The 18,712-nt window shown below is 43.7% G+C and overlaps 1 protein-coding gene across 2 annotated transcripts; it reads right to left on the reverse strand.

The window, feature by feature from the left end:
- Positions 1-5,559: 5,559 nt before the first annotated feature.
- Positions 5,560-14,218, reverse strand: txlnba (taxilin beta a). 2 transcript variants are annotated; one of them, XM_019254672.2, is made up of 11 exons: positions 14,162-14,218; positions 11,562-11,760; positions 11,412-11,484; positions 11,189-11,274; positions 10,945-11,115; positions 10,623-10,817; positions 10,413-10,532; positions 9,836-9,910; positions 7,309-7,401; positions 6,981-7,076; positions 5,560-6,866 (listed from the first exon to the last, which is right to left on the reverse strand). In XM_019254672.2, exons 2-11 carry the CDS (start codon positions 11,748-11,750, stop codon positions 5,955-5,957), a joined length of 2,010 nt encoding a protein of 669 aa, XP_019110217.1. In that variant the 5' UTR covers positions 11,751-11,760; positions 14,162-14,218; the 3' UTR covers positions 5,560-5,954. The 2 variants fall into 2 exon arrangements, with proteins under 2 accessions (XP_019110217.1, XP_019110219.1); XM_019254674.2 differs by lacking the exon at positions 9,836-9,910 and adding an exon at positions 9,956-10,030.
- Between the last annotated feature and the right edge of the window lie 4,494 nt (positions 14,219-18,712).

The following is an 18,712-nucleotide window of genomic DNA, read 5'->3' on the forward strand; positions in this document are numbered from 1 at the left end:
GGTTAATGCTTTGCTCAGGGGCACTACTGCATCTCTACATACACCCACAGGGAAGAGTGTAAAGTAGATCTGGTGCTGGAGGAGGAGGAAGAGGAGGAAGAGGAGGAGGAGGAGGAGGAGGAGGAGGGCTGAAAGACAAGTTAGAAATCAGGAGAAAATTGTCCTGCTAATAGACCCACTCAGCACTTTACTGCTGGAAAATCCATCTGAAAACTGTCCGTCACACACACACACACACACACACAGACACACACACACACACACACACATACACACACACACACACACACACACACACACACACACAGACCTGGTCGTAATGTGCCATTTGCAGGTTGTCCGGCTGCTGATAATGAACCATTTGCAGAGACTGAAACTCGTTTATTGGTTTGAGGAGTTTGAATGAGAAGATGACGGTGAAGTGAAACAGAGGCAGAGCGACGACACATTGACACCATGCTTTTAACTTCTCACGGAAAGTGAATTGAATTTGGCTCCAGTTCAGACAAACAGCCTCTATTCTGGACCTCAGCAGAACAGGCCGTGATTTCATCTCTGAAGAGGCTTTTAGACTCATTTCAGGTTTTTGGCTCCGAGCGGCTCCTGTTTGAGAAAAAAAGTACAGATTCACTTACAGGAAATAAGCACTGAGACCTGCTTTGTGAAAGAATTTATTTTCATATAAAGTCACAAAGCAGCAACTATTTCACTGATTCTGCTGAAACTGGATCATATTTTATGGAGGAAATGTTTTCTGGTTTTCCCTCTGATGTCCTCCGGCTGCTCCGCCTCAACTCTCTGTGATTTACAGAGTTTATGATGGACAGTGAAGTAAACTGCTGACAGCTGTAGCTGCTGTTAGCTCATGTTAGCTCAGTCTGTTAGCTGCTGTTAGCTCATGTTAGCTCAGTCTGTTAGCTGCTGTTAGCTCATGTTAGCTCAGTCTGTTAGCTGCTGTTAGCTCATGTTAGCTCAGTCTGTTAGGTGCTGTTAGCTCATGTTAGCTCAGTTTGTTAGCTGCTGTTAGCTCATGTTAGCTCAGTCTGTTAGCTGCTGTTAGCTCATGTTAGCTCAGTCTGTTAGCTGCTGTTAGCTCATGTTAGCTCAGTCTGTTAGCTGCTGTTAGCTCATGTTAGCTCAGTCTGTTAGCTGCTGTTAGCTCATGTTAGCTCAGTCTGTTAGCTGCTGTTAGCTCATGTTAGCTCAGTCTGTTAGCTGCTGTTAGCTCATGTTAGCTCAGTCTGTTAGCTGCTGTTAGCTCATGTTAGCTCAGTCTGTTAGCTGCTGTTAGCTCATGTTAGCTCAGTCTGTTAGCTGCTGTTAGCTCATGTTAGCTCAGTCTGTTAGCTGCTGTTAGCTCATGTTAGCTCAGTCTGTTAGCTGCTGTTAGCTCATGTTAGCTCAGTCTGTTAGCTGCTGTTAGCTCATGTTAGCTCAGTCTGTTAGCTCATGTTAGCTCAGTTTGTTAGCTGCTGTTAGCTCCGTTTGTTAGCTGCTGTTAGCTCCGTTTGTTAGCTGCTGTTAGCTCATGTTAGCTCAGTTCGTCAGCTTGGCGGTGAGCTCAGAGCGACGGGTACCCGACGAACTGAGTGTTATGGACGACCAGGAAGAAGAAGAGGAGGTAACCAGGCCCAGCAGCCTCTATGGACATGATGGCAGAGGAGAAGAGAAGTTAGTTCATGTTAGCTCAGTCTGTTAGCCGGGGGACTGTTAGTGTTTGTACCACAGGAGTTCTGGACCACCGGGGGAGGAAGAGGAGGTTTTCAGGCCCAGCAGTCAGCAGCTTCTATGGACCTCGTGAACCTCCAGCAGGTGCAGTGAAGTATTGATCCTGCAGAGAGCGTTCAAAGTCAAAGCTGAGGCGCTTCATTAGTAATTTTTCGAGCTGCAGCAGCACTATTCACACTGAGTGATTTCACACAGTTAGCAGAGATGTATTAATTGAGCTGACTCGACTCTCACCCACAGAAAGGAACAAGCTTTAAGCCAAACGTTTAGGACACGTGAATTTATTTCTTTACACTTTAAAGCCTCAAAGATTTTCAAATGTTTGGACATCATGTCATACATTTGTTAAATCATGGGACAGTGGATGTAAATCATGGTTTGATTGATGGTTTGGAGGAGTTTCAGGTTTCTTTATACAATGAAAAAGTGAGTCAGACACTGCAGAGTCATAAACTTGTGCAGCCAATCTTTTGTTATTTAGTCTGCCAACACAACCTCTGAACCAGCAGTGAGCAGTATCCTGTCAGGGTTTTCTGGGTATCATCTGTCTCTAAATCAACCTCTTGAACAAAATGACCGCCTCATGCTCGCTCATCAGAGTCCTGCGGTCGAGCAGGACTCCCCCGTCACGTGTTATGAGCTTCTTTCAGTGCATAAAGATTCAAATTTCGAGCTATATTCAGCCTGTGAACGTGGACTGCTCCTGAAACAGGACCGCAGACGCTCACGACTGAGCATCATGTCAGATTGTCCTGAAGGTCTGACAGGCAGAAATTACAAAACTACAGCCAGCCGTCCGATCAGATCATCATCGTTCCAAAGAATTATATCTGATGTCTGAAGTACACGAGCCACAGTCTGCTTCGTGAGCCTCGTACTGTGTCTGTGTGTCCATTACAGTGGATAATGTCTCCATCAGTCCTGATGCACATAATTGGCTGTGCACTGAGCTGGAAGGAGTTCAATAGAGACAACACCATCACAGACTGCATCGATAATGACAGACTCACAAACACAGGAACAGAGTGTAGATCTGGATCTGAAGGTCTTGTTCAGGCTGCAGCCCTGCAGGCGGAGGAGGTGGAGCGAGCGTGGGCGGAGAAAGAAATCAGTGTGAACAAACCCTGACAATGACAACGGACCCAAGACCTGATCTGGACCCCAGTTGGAAACACGTCCTCATAACCTCTGAACATGGTCCTGTCATATTTCTTTAAGAGCGTAATTTGAAAAACAAATGAGTCATTTCCAGGCGACACTTTAAAACTCATTCTGGTCCTCACAGGAAATCAGTAACCAGCAGCTCCCCCGGTGTGATATGGATTTCCTCTGAAGTGCAGCAGCTGTCGGACAGAAACTCTGAGTCTGACGGAGGTGAAGAGTGTTAATCTTTTTATTCAGCTCTGAATCACGCTGCTGGGCAGCAACATGCAGCACGTAGCAAACATTCATTAAAACGACTTGTGTGGCATTGAGACAGATGCTTTCTGTTATTTGATGGTTTCTGTTATTTGATGGTTTCTGTTATTCGATGCTTTCTGTTATTTGATGGTTTCTGTTATTTGATGCTTTCTGTTATTTGATGCTTTCTGTTATTTGATGCTTTCTGTTATTTGATGCTTTCTGAGTGTCAGACCTCGACTGACAGTGATTATATTTTATGTTCTGACTGTTGGACAGCCTGGAGCCGCAGTAGCACACACTGATTTATGCTTCCGGTTCATTTGCAGAGTCGTTTAAAGAGCTTTCGTGATGTTCTGGCTCAGTTTGTTTCTTTGTTCAGTTTTGTTGCACGACATGAAAAAATGTAACTCTCTTCATAAAAGCAGCACCACACTTTGAAGCCGTCTGCTTGAGGGAAAGTCCCTTTACTGTTTCAGGTGGCTGTCCTCTCTCTGGACCTGGTTCTGGACCTGTTGTAGGCGACTTGCAGCCGTGCTTGAAGCAGGTAAAGGTGATGACAGTTACAACACTGCAGATACACGAACTCTGAGTCGAGTGATGGTGATTATAGGAAACGTGAACCCGTCTGTGATGAGTTATCTGAAGAACAAACCGATATAACTGTGATTTCTCTGCAACCATCCAACCACTCTGTGTTTAAGCTCAGAGTAGTTTTCCTTCACTCTGCTGCACTAATTGTGAGTTTGCAGAGCTGTAATTTCACAGAAGCTTCTTGAACCTTTGGGATGAACTGAAACATCGAGTGTGAGTCAGACTTTATCAGTGTTGGTACGTCTCTGTGGTGAGTAAAGCTGGTTATTTTCAGGGATGGTTTGATGGTGTGTGTGTGGATTAAACAAAGGTGAGCAGGTAGGACTCTTCCTGTCTGTCATCCACATGTTTCATGACGGTGAAAACAGCTCGGCTTAGTTTAATCACCGCCACACGAGAAACTTCCTCCTGCACGGAGTCGAGTGCCACGCATGTTTCCTGCAGATAGCTTCACGTTGAACTCTCACTCTGTCGGGATCTGAAGCTGCAGCACAGGCTGAACGTTAACGTGAACGAGCTGCAGCTGCTGAAACCTCCCGTGGACTGAAGACTTGTGTTCAGGGTGTGGGAGTGTGTGCTTTGAGAGCTCTGATGTGTTCCTGAAAATCAGTCCACGTCCACGTCTGTCAGGGCCGGTCCTAGCTATGGGCAATGTGGGTGTTCGCCCAGGGCGCAAATGTGGCCAGGACCGGCGCTGACGTCTGTGAAAGCTGTGGGTAACGACCTGACCCTGAAGTGAAGGACAGACCTGTCTCTGTGATCCCTGAATGTGCCGTGACCCGTGTGCAGGCAGGTACCTGAAGATCTCTTCACATGGTTTCTGTTAAATGTGTGTGTGTGTGTGTGTGTGTGTGTGTGTAAGTTCATTTAAGATTTTAACTTAATGAATCAGTGGCTCATTAAATCGACTCTTATCTTCTGTCACAAGGTCGAGCACTTCAAAACTTCTGCTGCCTCCAATCAAACGCTCCTCCTCCACGTCTCCACCTCCTCCTGCTGCTCCTCCTTTGAGGCTCTTATCGTACATTTTAAAAACCCTTTGTACTTCTTTCTCTGAATAATCGTTAACTCTTACTCGTTAACGTTTTTCTGGCTCAGATGTCTGACAGTCACCTCTGAGCCTTTGAGGAAAAAAAGATTTTTCTGCTGTTTAAAGAATCTTAATGTCAGAATAATTCTGCTTTCCGTTCACAATGATTCGATTATTCGACGACACTCTGGGTCATTTTCACCAAAAGTTACATGAGATGACGCCTCAAATAATTCATAAAACTTGCAATATAAAATGTTACTATATGTGAGTAATCAGCTGGGGGGAGTTTCTGTGAGTTAATTAGATTTAATTATCACCTGTGCTGTCTCTTCATTATTGACCTTAAATGATGATCAGGTGATCTTCACCCAGAGGAGACCTTAAAGTGCTCATTTACATCACAGACATCGCCTTGAATTTTCTCCAGGAATGCCTTGAAACGTCAGTCATACAGAGGTGATGTGAAGAAGACTGCCTCCATCTAGTGGCCGTAACACTGTACTGCGGTCTGAATATAATAACAGACAGGCGTGAAACCTTCACCTGTGCAGGTGACGGCTCCACCTCTTGGACATTTTGTTGAACTGTAACATCAGGAATATATTTCCACTCATTTTTACCTGCAGACTGAAAACAGAACCTGTGTAGGTTTTAGTCAAATCATGCTAAAATATATTTTCCACAACTGGACTTGAGTTCCCTGTTAGAGGGTAAATTCCCACTTTATTCCTGTTAATTCCCATGGAAAGTTTGAAAATTCCCAGCTAATATTACTTCTACAGAAAAAACTGAACACAAATGTGTAAAATTGTCAAAAAAAACAAACTTTATTGGCGTTTCAATGCTTCGTGATGTCTCGTTTTAAAAAGTGACACTGCAGTTTAACTGGCATGGAAGCGACTGATGACTTTGACTCTTTAAACATGTTTCTCCGTCTTCTCTTGGTTCTCGCAGGACAAACTAAACGTTGGTTTAAACTTTCAGACTGTGACACACAGTCGCTTTATTTGTCCGTCCTCATCTGGTGAATTGAATCTGGAGAAGAACCTGAGCTGCAGCTGCACCAGTTGAGACAAACTAAAGATTTTGACTGTTGTAAAAGCAGCTACGCACACAGCTAACACACACACACACACACACACACACACACACACACACACACACACACACACACACACACACACACACACACACAGCTTTAGCTAACATTCTTGACGTTCCTCTTCTTCTTTTTCTTTGGGGTTTGCTTCTTTTCCGGTTCTTCTTCTGGTGCTTGTCCTGCTTCAGCCTGGTCCTTCTGTTCTTCCTCTGGGATCACTGGTTTGACCTCAGCGGCCTCGACCAAAGGCTCAGCCTCTGCGGCTTCTGGTTTCAGGTCTGTTGGTGGATTGACTTTCTCAGGCTCGGACTCTGGTAGTGGTTCTGCAGGTTGCTGCTGGGTCGCCTCATCTGATTGGACAGGTTGCACCTCTTTGTCCTCCTCTTGGGTTTGAACTTCTACTGCTTCTGGTTTTGCGTCTGCTGGTGTAATTTCAGAAGTCTTCTCTGCAGGTGTTGGAGGTTCTGGTGGTGACACGGCTGGTTCTTGAACCTCCTCAGCTGTATCTGGCTGTGGCAGAACCGGTTCTGGTACCTCTGATTTTACTTCTACAACCTGCTCAGGGACTGAAACTGCCTCTTCTTTGACCTTAGTTTTGGTTTGGAACTGGGAGAACGCAGAAGCCATCGCGTCTTCTTCAGGATCTAACTCATCATTACCTCCTTCATCGTCATCGTTGTAGCTGGGTGTGGCTAACAGGGAGGCGGCAAACTCCTGGAGCTTGGCCTGCTCTTCTCTCAGACGGCTCATGTCCTTCGTTAAGATCGGGTCCTCCTTCTCGATCTCCTGGAGCTCCATCAGCAGAGCAGATTTGTCTTCACCCTCAGCTTCGGGGACGTCTTCAGGTTTAGAGCTGGCAGAGACAATTGTTGCCACGTTTAGATTAGCCTGGCGGACTTCCTTGATCTTGTTGTAGAGGACTACCCTCTCTTCCTGCAGGGCACGACACAACTTCTCCAGCTTCTGGATCTTCACGACGAACAGTTCGTACTCTTTGCCTTTCTCGTTTCTCTGGAACAGAAGGAAAACGCTGTTGGTTCCCTCTAGCATCACTTTTGGACTGTACAGAAAACTGTACAAGCCGTATCAGATTATGATTACTGGGAGGATACTGGGTCTACATACCTCTTCGATCATGTCATTCAGAGCCTTGTTGCAGTTCTCAAACCTCGTCTTCCACAGATTTGACTCTTTCTCCATTTTCTTCATCTTGTCAGACATCTAGAAGGAGGAAGATATTTTGAGCCTGTCCACGTCTCTAGGAACTCGAGACATGGACATCTCAAAGTGAGATGCAGGAGTCCCGTTTGTAAGAGGACTTTGACATATTTGGGTTCTCAGACTTCTAATGGGCGGATTTTCTTTCAGAAATACAGTAAAGATACTTTGAGATCTTTAATTTTAAAACATTTATAAAGACAGAGACACACCCACACCATCATGCAGCACCTACATTATCCATCTCCTTCTTGAAGCGGACGTAGATTTCGTTGCTTTTGGACAAAGTTTCCTGAAACTCGTCAAACTTCTGAGCGTAGAGGGTCAGCTGTGGACAGACAGAGAGACGAGAGTCTTCTAATATTCATCAGGTTGTTCCTGCATGTTCACAGGACACATTTCTTAAAGATGAAGGCTATGAACTAATAAAAAACATTTTCTATAGATAGAGCCCCATAAATCTAACACCCTGGATCTTTTCAGGCTGAAGTTTATGTTTATGTTTGTCTCTACTTGTATTAAATGTGACTTTGCTCTTGAAAAACTCAATGGAAACATTGTTCAAGAAGACAAAACCACAATTAATAAAAAACAGCCCAACACAGGCAGATAATTGATAATTAATGTTTGAAGAACCAGAACCTGATTTTGGGTCTAAACCTCGGCAAACACTGAGTTTTGGATCTGTAAGTGACGAATTACAGTTTACATCAGTCATTAAGCACGAGCCACACACACTGCTGGAGGCCGTTAATCATTCATGCTAAATAATAAAAAATAAACGAGGATCCAACCTGACTGAGAAACTGAACTCAGTGACCTCACAGCGCCGAACTCAAAAAGTGCCTGAGGTCCGGTCTGAGTCAAAGTCACAGAGACTTCTGAAATGACTTATTATTATACTTTTTACTCTACAGCTTAAGTTACTAGTTACTTTTCAGATTACAGTTCTTCATCCACCTGCTGTCCAATGAAAACCCTGCAAATAATAAATAAACTCTAATTATCGTCACAGACAAACATCATGATCTTACAGACCATGATGCATTGCTGTACATTAAAGTAGTATTTAAATGAGCTCAGCGTTAAACATTAATGCAGGAAGATGAATCCAAGAACATCAGACACAATAAAAAACACTGGCAGGGAACTTTTAACTGCACTACGAGAACTTTATACTATATAATACAATTAGGGCTGTCGATCGATTAAAAAAAATTAACTAATTAATCGCAAAAAATTCTGTAATTAATCGCGATTAATCTATGAATAAACGTATCAATAAATTAAATGCATTTTTCTAAGACTGAAACTTATAATGAATATTTATTTATGTAAAATGATCAAATTAATGTAGAATAAACACAGAGAAAGTATATTTAAATTTATTCATTTTATTGGATTAGGGTGCACATATGCACAGTGCAAATAGAAAAAAGCCAGAATGAGGAAATATACTGACGAGTGCCACACTCCTGTAGTGTAGACTGGCGAGGTCCCGTGGAGGTAATTTCAGCAGGTTGTTTTGCTTTGAGGTGATATGTTAAAGTCATGTTACTTCTGTGGAATTTAAATTCGGCTTTGCAAACTTTGCAAATTGCCTTGTTTTTGACAAGCGTCAGGAACTTTTAAATGAAATGTTCCCCTAAAGTCCGTCCTATCCACTTTCCGCCATAGACTCTCCTTTAGTTAGGAAGATCATAGACAATATATACAGACGCCGCAATTGAGCAGGTGGTCCGTGCTGCGATACGTTAACGTGTCCGCCATATGGATGTGGCAGATCTGCCCGTAAACTAATACAAGCAGGGCCGGTTGTTAGCTATGGGCAATGTGTGGCGACCGCCCAGGCGCAGTCTCCGTGAGGGCTTTAAGTTAATGCCTCTTATACACCACACACACACACTAATATATCTGGGAAACAAAGCTCTACTTTGCCACATCCAAAATGGCGGCCGCCACCGGAAGTAAACAAAACCGCGTTAATTGCGTTAATTTTTTTTAACGCGTTAATTCTTTAAAATTAATCGACAAAATTAACGCGTTAATTTTGACAGCACTAAATACAATATAACTATATATATTTATTATAATACACAATATAACTATATATATTTATTATAATACACATAATATAACTATATATATTTATTATAATACACATAATATAACTATATATATTTATTATAATACACATAATATAACTAATTGTGACCCTGAGACCATTTTATCTGTATTCGTTTGAGTTCAGAGTTGAGTTTCTGTCTTTTGAGCATTTGGATATGTGCAATCATTTTTTATTAGAATAAATAAATAAATAAATAAATAAATATCTAGGGTTTTAAATAAGGATAAAGATGAAGTCTTATTTCTTTAGTAAAAAACAATTTTGCAATTAAAAAAAACTGAATAAATAAAAACAAATCTATCCACATGTCTGAGATATTGATTAATGAAATTAATTCAAACTTTAAAATTGGGGATCAAAGATGGAAATATGAATAATCCCGTCAGCCCCGACAGATTACGTCATTTTGTGTAACTGTCGAGCAGAGTTGTTTGGTTTTTCAAGGGTTATTCCAATGTTTGTTAGACGTTCAATAAAACTAGACTGAAGTTATTTTCTGGAGGAGACAGAAAATCTAATTCACCGGTTAACTGAACACATGAAACATTTCGTTTTCTGTCATCCCGTTAAACTTCCAGGTGTGTTGCTACCTGTCCCTGCTGTCAGCATGTTAGTTTGTTCAGTGAATATTCACCTGTGCCTGCATCACAGTCCCCTGCTCTCTGTATGTCTGAGCCTGAAGTTTCCACTCAGCGGCCTGAACCAGTAACTGGTTAGAAGAGAACAGACGGAGACGTTACAAACGTTTCTTTACCTTCTTCTTCATGGCCAGCTCCTGCTCCTTCATAGCACAGCATTTCTTTGTTTTGTCAATAGCCTCCCTAAGCAACTACGGCGACAAAGACAATACACAGTCAATCAATGCAACGATGACTGCTTGAAGAAGTCAGACCAATGATGGTAGATCAACTTTAAACAAGATGACAGTTCATTTATGAAGCAGGAAAAGAAAACATCGGCTTGAACATTGAAACATCAGAATAATGTGAAAAACGATGTGAGTGATAATAAATGATGAGACCATGGTGCAAACAGGAACCTCTGTTATCTGGGTCAGTCAGCTGTTCAACATCAGCGACTCAGAGTTTCACCAGAATCTGTGAGTGAAGTTCTAAGTCTGGTGTTTTTGAAAACAGAGTTTCCTCCTGCAGGTCCACCTGTGTGCACACCTGTCGACTCGTCTTCCAGGTGTGCACTTTGTTCAAACTCACGTATTCTTTCTCTCTCTTGTGTTTCTCCTCGGCTTCGCTCAGCAGAGCGTTGGCCTGCTGCAGTTTGGCTTCAGTCAGTTTTTGCTGCAGGTCACGGCGCTTGTTGATCTTCTCCAAATTCTGCAGAAGAAGAAGAAGAAGAAGAAGAAGAGTTATGTTAATCGCTTGATCCGTTAATCCAGAAATCAAAGTGATGACCTTTGACCTCACCTCCTCCCTCAGCTCGCACTGGCCCATGAGGCTCTCCAGTTTGTCGGTCAGGTTGGTGTTTTCGTGGCACAGCTTGTCGTTCCGGACGCTGTGCTGCTCGATCTGAGCCTGGATTTCTGTCAGCATCATCTGGAAGTGGCCGGTCATCTCCTTCCTCTTCTCCTCGTCCTCCCTGCAGCGCTTCAGTGTCTCCTCCTGGAGGGTGGATGGATGGTGAAGGGTGGTGAAAGAAAAGAGGTTCAGTCGTCAGATTGCTCTGCAGAATTATGTCAAATATAAAGTCACTGCTCAGTTCATCCACCCTCCAGCTGCTGGTACGCACCCTCAGGACGTCGTAGTGTCTCTGCAGCTCTTTGCACAGAGCCTCCAGTTTGCTGCGAGCGGCGACGCTGCTGCGACTGTCGGCCTGCAGCTGCTGCCGCTCGTCGAGCAGGACGGACAACCTCTGCTGCAGGACGCACAGCTTCCTGTCATCACAGCGCCGCAGGGCGGCCTGCACACACACAAACACACACTGTCTCAGCTGTATACATGACAACACTTCCAAGACTTCTGAAGACTCTCACCACTTCAGCGTATCTCCTGACCAGATCTTCAAGTTTCTCTTCTGGAGACGAGAGTTTGTTCAAACTCTGCATGACGAGAGAGACTTCTGCAGACCAAGACGGACAGAAGGAGTAGAGGAAGAGCTGTGAGTGCAGTTTCCTGTAGGCTCCAGTGTTCTGGAGTAAAAGTCAGATTATCTCGAGATAATGGACAAGACTCATCATCATCCTGCTGCTGTCTCACCTGTCTCCATGGCAGCTGCAATGTCCTCCTTTGTCTCGGTCTTCATCTTTTCCATCTCTGCATCCACCACACTCTGAATCAAACAAGACTTCATTCACACCGATGTTCCCATAGTTTGAAATTCATCTTCATGTTTGTTTTTAACCTCACCTGTCGGTCCATGACACTGGCTGCGGAGCCGTAGGTGCTGATGATGTCCTCCAGCCGCCTGCTGAACTCCTCCATGGGGTCGAAGAAGTCCGAGGAGGCGGCACAGGCTGCAGGAGGAGCTTCGCTTTCAGCATCCATGTCGGGCTGAGGGGGCATCAACACTTCAGCTGCTTTCACCGACGTCTCCATCCTCAGCGTTCTGGAATAATCGAGTGAAAGGACGTTTGTGAAGGTATGAACAGTACATTATATCTTCTGTTGTATGAAACATGTGATCAACAAACTAAAGATATCTGTCAGCTAAATCCACATCTGGTATTAATCTTTTAATCCCGTCTAATAAGACGGATCACAGCAGGCTGTCATGTTATTAATGGAACATGGATTTATATATAGTCAGATAATCAGCCTGTGAACTCCTGCGGTGCCTCTCTGTAAGGCAGAGTCAGTTCAATCCATCCGACCACATTATACAAAATAAGACTGAAGTCAGTTTATTTGTAACATTTGCACCACTGAGGTTCAGATTTGGTTTAGTCACAAAAACACCGTGGTCAGGTAAATAATCCACAGACGGAGCAAAATAGTTGAAACTAAACTCTGTGTAGGTGAATCAAGCATTAACATAATAACATCAACCTCTACGCAGACGATGCTGCCTTTTTACAGAGTGACTCTGTCAGGGGATTGGACAAAGAAATGATGATGATGAGTTTGAACTTTCTCCACCTGAATGCAGACAAAACAAAAAAAAACTGAGATGATTGTAAAAGTTTCTGCGTCCGAACACCAAAAATCCATTCTGAAATCTTTCTACCAATCTTCTTAGAAACAGGATCAGAGGTTAGATCCGAGTGATGATCTGGTCTCCATAAAAAACCCTCAGCTGCTGCTCGACTGCAAACAGAGGCCAGGAGAACACATGACACCAGCTCAGTGTGTCAGAGAATAGAGTGTAAAGTCTGACAGTGACCAAAATATCTGACTGTCTTCAGCATCTGAACGCTCTCTGTCTCTCAGCTCCTCCGGGACTCAAACTAAACATGGAGCTGGATTCAGTTACAGAGCTGGAACAAACGTCCACCTTCAAATCCAGGTGAAAGACTTTGACTCAACCTGGAGATATATGGTGACTGTCCCTTTAAGTACACTTACTCATGGTCTGAATACTTAAAGGCCTTGTCATGGTCCCCAGAGCATGAACAATCTGAGGCTAACCCTAACTTTGAGGTGCATAAATATTGGAAATATTTTCATTTTTATTTCGAACAACCCGACCAGCTTTGGGTTTCTGGATCGTTGGACTAACAAAGTTCTGAAAAACTGATTTCATGAAGTTTGTTGGATATTTCTGACTCTCCTGAGAATGAATCAGTGATTTCAGTGACGACCTGACGCTTTAAAATGTTTCAGTGTGACGACAAATCCATGACAGCTGGAGCTGTGTGTGTGTGTGTGTTTGTCCTGCAGTGTGTGTTTGTGTGTGTTTGTCCTGCAGTGTGTGTGTGTGTGTGTTTGTCCTGCAGTGTGTGTTTGTGTGTGTTTATCTGCTCTGTCGCAACATGACGGCTGCCACCGTTATTGTATCTGCTAAGTTAAAATTAGCCAACCAGCCCCCACTCTGTCACACACACACACACACACACACACACACACACACACACACACACACACACACACACACACACACACACACAGCTGTTATAGTCCCTATTCTGAGAGCGTCCAAATATGGTCATACTTCCACACACACACACACAGTAGGAAACATTTTTTGTGTGTTTATGTAACTTCAGTTACTTTACCTGTTTACCTGCTTCATGCCCCGCCCCCCCCCTCCTCAGGCTCCACCCACTAAGTTACACAACCAATCACAGTCCGGCCTGCTGAATTTCAAGCTGTCAGCCTCGTCAGAGTAAACACCTCGTCATGGTCTCGTCTCTACCTGATGAATTTATCCTCAGAACACGTGTTCATACCATGAGTCATAAGCAACGGAGGGTGGACACAATAATAGAAACACCACCGAGAACAGATAAAGTGAGTTCAGTTCAAATGAATGTGGAGCGTTGTTTAAAGAATCTGGATGTGATCAGGACTCAGCCTGGTTTTCTTCTTGTTCTGTTGACTACAGGACATACAGTCGCCATGTCACCCTTCACATTCAGCTTCTGTGTAAGAAATTAGAGCCGAGATAAACAGGAAATAATGTAACTTTCAGAAAAACAAAGACTGTTTGTAAAACCTGAAGAGTTGATGAATCTTTCCAGCTGAAAATGTTTCTGAGATATCGACGTGTTTACAACAAAGTGTCGCTGTCTCAGACGTGTCACACGTTTCTGTCACAAACACTTTGATCAAATTTAGAGAATAAGTGAAGCGGTGAAGCGAGGACGGATATTTACAGAACCGACTGTGACAAAGCAACTTGTGCTGTGTCATGGCAGCCGTGATGGACGGCCTCCATGTGTCTGAGCCACGTTACAGACGAGACGAGCAGCTTTAACTTCAGGTGCTCCAACATTTCAACGTCTATGAGGAAAAGCTGAGAACTGACACAAACACAACATGAAGACAAACGAGAGAGAGAAAAGTCTTACCAGATCAGTGAAGGAGAGAGGAGGTGAAGAGGAGTCAGAGAGAGGCAGAGGAAGGAGAGGAGGAGGAGGAGGAGGAGGAGGAGGAGGAGGAGGAGGTCCTGCTGACGGGACGAACAACAGCTGACCCCCAAAATAACCCGAGAGGCTCGGCCTGTGTGTGTGTGTGTGTGTGTGTGTGTGTGTGTGTGTGTGTGTGTGTGTGTGTGTGTGTGTGACGACAGCTTCCTGTCTGAGCTTTAGAAATGTGTTGGTAACACTTCATATTATTTATTAATTAATAGGTAATAAATCCATAATAAGCTGCTTATTAACTAACATGTTAATATGATTGAAGTCTTGGTGTTTGTCTCTTTCCACTCACGACACAATCTGACAGCTTCCGGAAAATTAAAATCCCGCCACAATAAAAGCATAGATATCAACATAGTGATGTACATTTCTGGTTCTTGTCAATGATGAAATCTTAAACTATCTACAAAGAAGATCAGGACTTTATCTTCATGTTTTAATTCACTGGGAATGATCTGGGTCCAGGATCAAACCATCCAACCGCCTGTTGGACCAGCTCGGGTCTGAATGTGATTTAAAGTTTCTGGTTCCCATCACACAGAGGAGGACTGGACCCTGAAGGTTTGAGAAGAAGCTAAACGTTCTGGTCCACAGAGGAACATGCAGAGATGAATTGGAGTTGTTCGTCCAAAGCAGCTGTCACATTTAATGACCTGAGCCTCTGCTAGTCTGTGTGTGTGTGTGTGTGTGTGTGTGTGTGTGTGTGTGTGTGTGTGTGTGTGTGTGTGTGTGTGTGAGGTTACGTCTGCAGAAGCATTAGTACTCCTCCCTGGGTAATTAGTCCTGTCAGCTCCAATCAAAAGCTCTAAGCCAGAAAAACAGCACGACGTTCAGGTCAGACTGCAGAAACATTCTGACACTGATCTGTCACTGCAGCTGAAACATCAACAATGATCTCATGGAGGATCACTAGGTAACTTTGGGCTCCGGTCGGAGAAGTACGTAACGCTTTCCGGCACTAAGTCACACACCAGCAACTATTTCACTGATTCTGGTGAAACTGGATCATTTTTTAGGAGGAAATGTTTTCTCTGGTTTTCCCTCTGATGTCCTCCGGCGCTCCGCCTCAACTCTCTGTGATTTTACAGAGTTTATGATGGACAGTGAAGTAAACTGCTGACAGCTGTAGCTGCGTTAGCTCAGTTTAGCTCAGTCTTTAGTGCGTTGTGTAGTCATTTAGCGCAGTTTGTTAGCTGCTGTTAGCTCAGTCTGTTAGCTGCTGTTAGCTCATGTTAGTTCAGTCCTGTGGTCTTGCTGTTAGCTCATGTTACGCAGTCGGTTAGCTGCTGTTAGCTCATGTTAGCTCAGTCTGTTATGCTCAGTCTGTTAGCTCAGTCTGTTAGCTCAGCTTGTAGTTAGTGTTAGCTCATTTTTGTTAGCTGCGGTTAGCTCATGGTTAGCTCAGCTGTTAGCTGCTGTTAGCTCATGTTAGCTCAGTCTGTTAGCTGTGTTAGCTCAGTTTGTGTTAGCTGCTGTTAGCTCATGTTAGCTCAGTCATGTTAGCTGCTGTTAGCTGCTCATGTTTAGCTCAGTCGTGTTAGCTTGTTAGCTCAGGTGTTAGCTCGTCGTTAGCTCAGTCTGTTAGCTGCTGTTAGCTATGTTAGCGCTTTTGTTTAGCTGCTGTTAGCTCATGTTAGTCTCTATTTAGCTGCTGTTTAGCTCATGTTAGCTCAGTCTGTTAGCTGCTGTACGCATGTTAGCGCAGTTTGGTTAGCTGCTGTTAGCTCAGTCTGTTTAGCTTCTGTTAGCTCATGTTACCGGTTTGGGTTAGCTGCTGTTAGCTCAGTCTGTTAGATGCTGTTAGCTCATGTTAGCTCAGTTTGTTAGCTCATGTTAGCTCAGTCTGTTAGATGCTGTTAGCTCATGTTAGCTCAGTCTGTTAGATGCTGTTAGCTCATGTTAGCTCAGTTTGTTAGATGCTGTTAGCTCATGTTAGCTCAGTTTGTTAGCTCATGTTAGCCGTCTGTTAGCTGCTGTAGCTCATGTTTAGCTCAGTCGTTAGCTGCTGTTAGCTCATGTTAGCTCGTCTGTTAGCTGCTGTTAGCTCATGTTAGCTCAGTCTGTTAGATGCGTTGGTTTTAGCTCATAGTTAGCCTCAGTTTTTGTTAGCTCATGTTAGCTCAGTTTGTTAGATGCTGTTAGCTCATGTTAGCTCAGTCTGTTAGATGCTGTTAGCTCATGTTAGCTCAGTCTGTTAGCCGGGGGAGTGTTAGTAGAAGAAGAAGAAGAAGAAGAAGAAGAAGAAGTCTATGGACATAATGGCAGAGGAGGAGAGAGTGAAGAGGACGTCGACCTCACCACTCATTAACATCAGTAAACACACAAACAGGAACGTTGCGTCTCGTGTGCAGGTCGCTCTTCAGATAGCAGAGCTAACGTTTAACACAGAGCTCCTGATGATCCGTCTCTCAGATTTCTGACCCGACTGTCGACTCTTCACACTCGTGGTGGATGATGTGATTATCATGATGGGCTGATCTCTTCATACCTCCACCTGTAAACCTGTTCATGTCTCCAACAATCTGATGATGAATTCAGAAGATCTCACCTGATTTCAGACGATTTGAGGTGAAGATTTATAAACATAAAATCACTGAATTAATTCAACAAAAGAAAAGAATTAAATAATAATATAAATAATATAAAACTCCTAAGACAGATGAGGCAACAGCGCCCTCTTATGTTCACACACACGTCCAGCATGTTTGAATATCACAATAACACAACATAAGTGCAGCATTCATGCAGATGATGAACAGATACGTAAGAAAGGACGAGTCAGATTTCCAAACTTTCAGTCGCCTGTTGATCTGCAGCTTGTGATTGGTCGGCTTAGAGCCAATAGGCTGCCATCCTAACTCCGCCCTTTGCACACCTGTGACTGGTTACCCATCAGGAGGTTATATATGCATGTGACATGCAGACAGTGATCACTGCCTGTGTCACCAAACAAATCTGGACGGGCTTGTTGTTTTCAGTGTCTGACAGCGGTGGCGGCCTGCGTGGTCTTTGTAACCCTTCTTAGTGTCGTTGGCTGTTTGGTATCTGCTGCTTCATGAATAACTGTCTGTCTGGGATACATCTTTATTTTTATTTTAGTGTTAAATAAAATCAACACGTGGGGAAGTTTGAACCAAACCTGGAGACTCTCCCTGTGTCGCTCGTACGCCCTGGTCACACCTGTAAAGTTGTAATGTGGAAAGAACCGAGCAAGAACATGGGAAGTCGAACTGAAGATGAAAATCTGAAACTAGACAATCAAACCAAACAATAAAAGTTGGAGCTGAAAGTTCTTCAGTGATGAGAACCTTTGTACCCACTGAGCGTGCAGAGTTCCTCAGTTCATTTTTATTTCAGTGAAGTTATTCTAATTATCACACTGCTAATTACTCTTATTGAGTTAATTCACAACGAGTCACAGTTGGTGTCCTCTCCGCCCACTCCAGCCTCCTGAGCTCAAACCTTGTTGGTCCCGACCTGTCACACCTGGACCTGACACACCTGGACCTGATGTCCTCCTGACTCGTCCCTCAGTGTATTTAAGGCGTTTGTTGTTGGTGTCACAGTGTTTCTTACAGAGCAGTGACAGATCTGAATGAATGAGTTCACATTTCATTTATTACATTTCAAACAGAAGCAGGTTTTAAACTCAGACCTGAACCCAGAGAGACCTGGACTGATGTGGTCCACAGGAGACAAACTGAAGTCCGTATCATCTGCATGAAGACATGTGACACAGAAGTATAGTCATGGTAATAGATTACATTTATAATCATGGATACATTGACGGAGGAGTCATGGACGTAGAAAAGGGCAATAACACAGCTGCACAGAGACAAACGGTGCTGTTCTGCTGGTGACCAGATGGTGGCAGCAGTGAGCCGTCATGGAAATATGTTCACCTGCAGGACACACACACACACACACACACACACACACACACACACTCTCTCTCTCTTACGTTCATTAAGCGACTCTGAACATTAATTAAGATTAAAAAAAGAATTCAAAGTGTAAAAACAAAAAGCACTAATTGAACTTCCTGTGAGTGTTTAAAGTCTGACATTAATGAAAAGCTTAAAGGTCCCTGAACAACACAAACAACAGCAGCAGCTATTAACGAGGAACGAAGATGTTTAACGAGGAATCAGTCGCTCCGCAGGGAGCCAGCTCGTTAAGAACTATTTCATCCTTTAGTCCAAATAAATTCTAAGATTCCACGTCTGAGTAAAACAAAAACAGGGACGTCTCAGAGACTACGTCCAGGTTTTAGACAGTCTGCGGGGACGTCTCAGAGACTACGTCCAGGTTTTAGCCCTCTGTCTTTCTTTCTTTCTTTGTATTTTTTGCAGCGTCTGTCCTGAGTTTCACGTCCTCCTTTCAACACCTCCTTTGTGTCGCCTCTGTTCTGTCCTTCCTGTTCAGACCCGGCCGTCCACTCTCGTCTTTTCTTTCGTTCGTCTGAAAGCTCCAACATGTTTG

Source organism: Larimichthys crocea, chromosome VI, assembly GCF_000972845.2.
Source record: "Larimichthys crocea isolate SSNF chromosome VI, L_crocea_2.0, whole genome shotgun sequence".
Lineage (NCBI taxonomy): Eukaryota > Metazoa > Chordata > Actinopteri > Sciaenidae > Larimichthys > Larimichthys crocea.

What these genes read in the sequence shown, in the direction of transcription:
- txlnba (XM_019254672.2), bottom strand. Translation starts at nt 11,750, where the DNA reads ATGGAGACGTCGGTGAAAGCAGCTGAAGTGTTGATGCCCCCTCAGCCC. An exon ending in TCAGGAGATACGCTGAAGTG is followed by an intron (nt 11,116 to 11,188) that starts GTGAGAGTCTTC and finishes GTGTGTGTGCAG; the next exon opens with GCCGCCCTGCGGCGCTGTGA. An exon ending in TGAATGACATGATCGAAGAG is followed by an intron (nt 6,867 to 6,980) that starts GTATGTAGACCC and finishes CTTCTGTTCCAG; the next exon opens with AGAAACGAGAAAGGCAAAGA.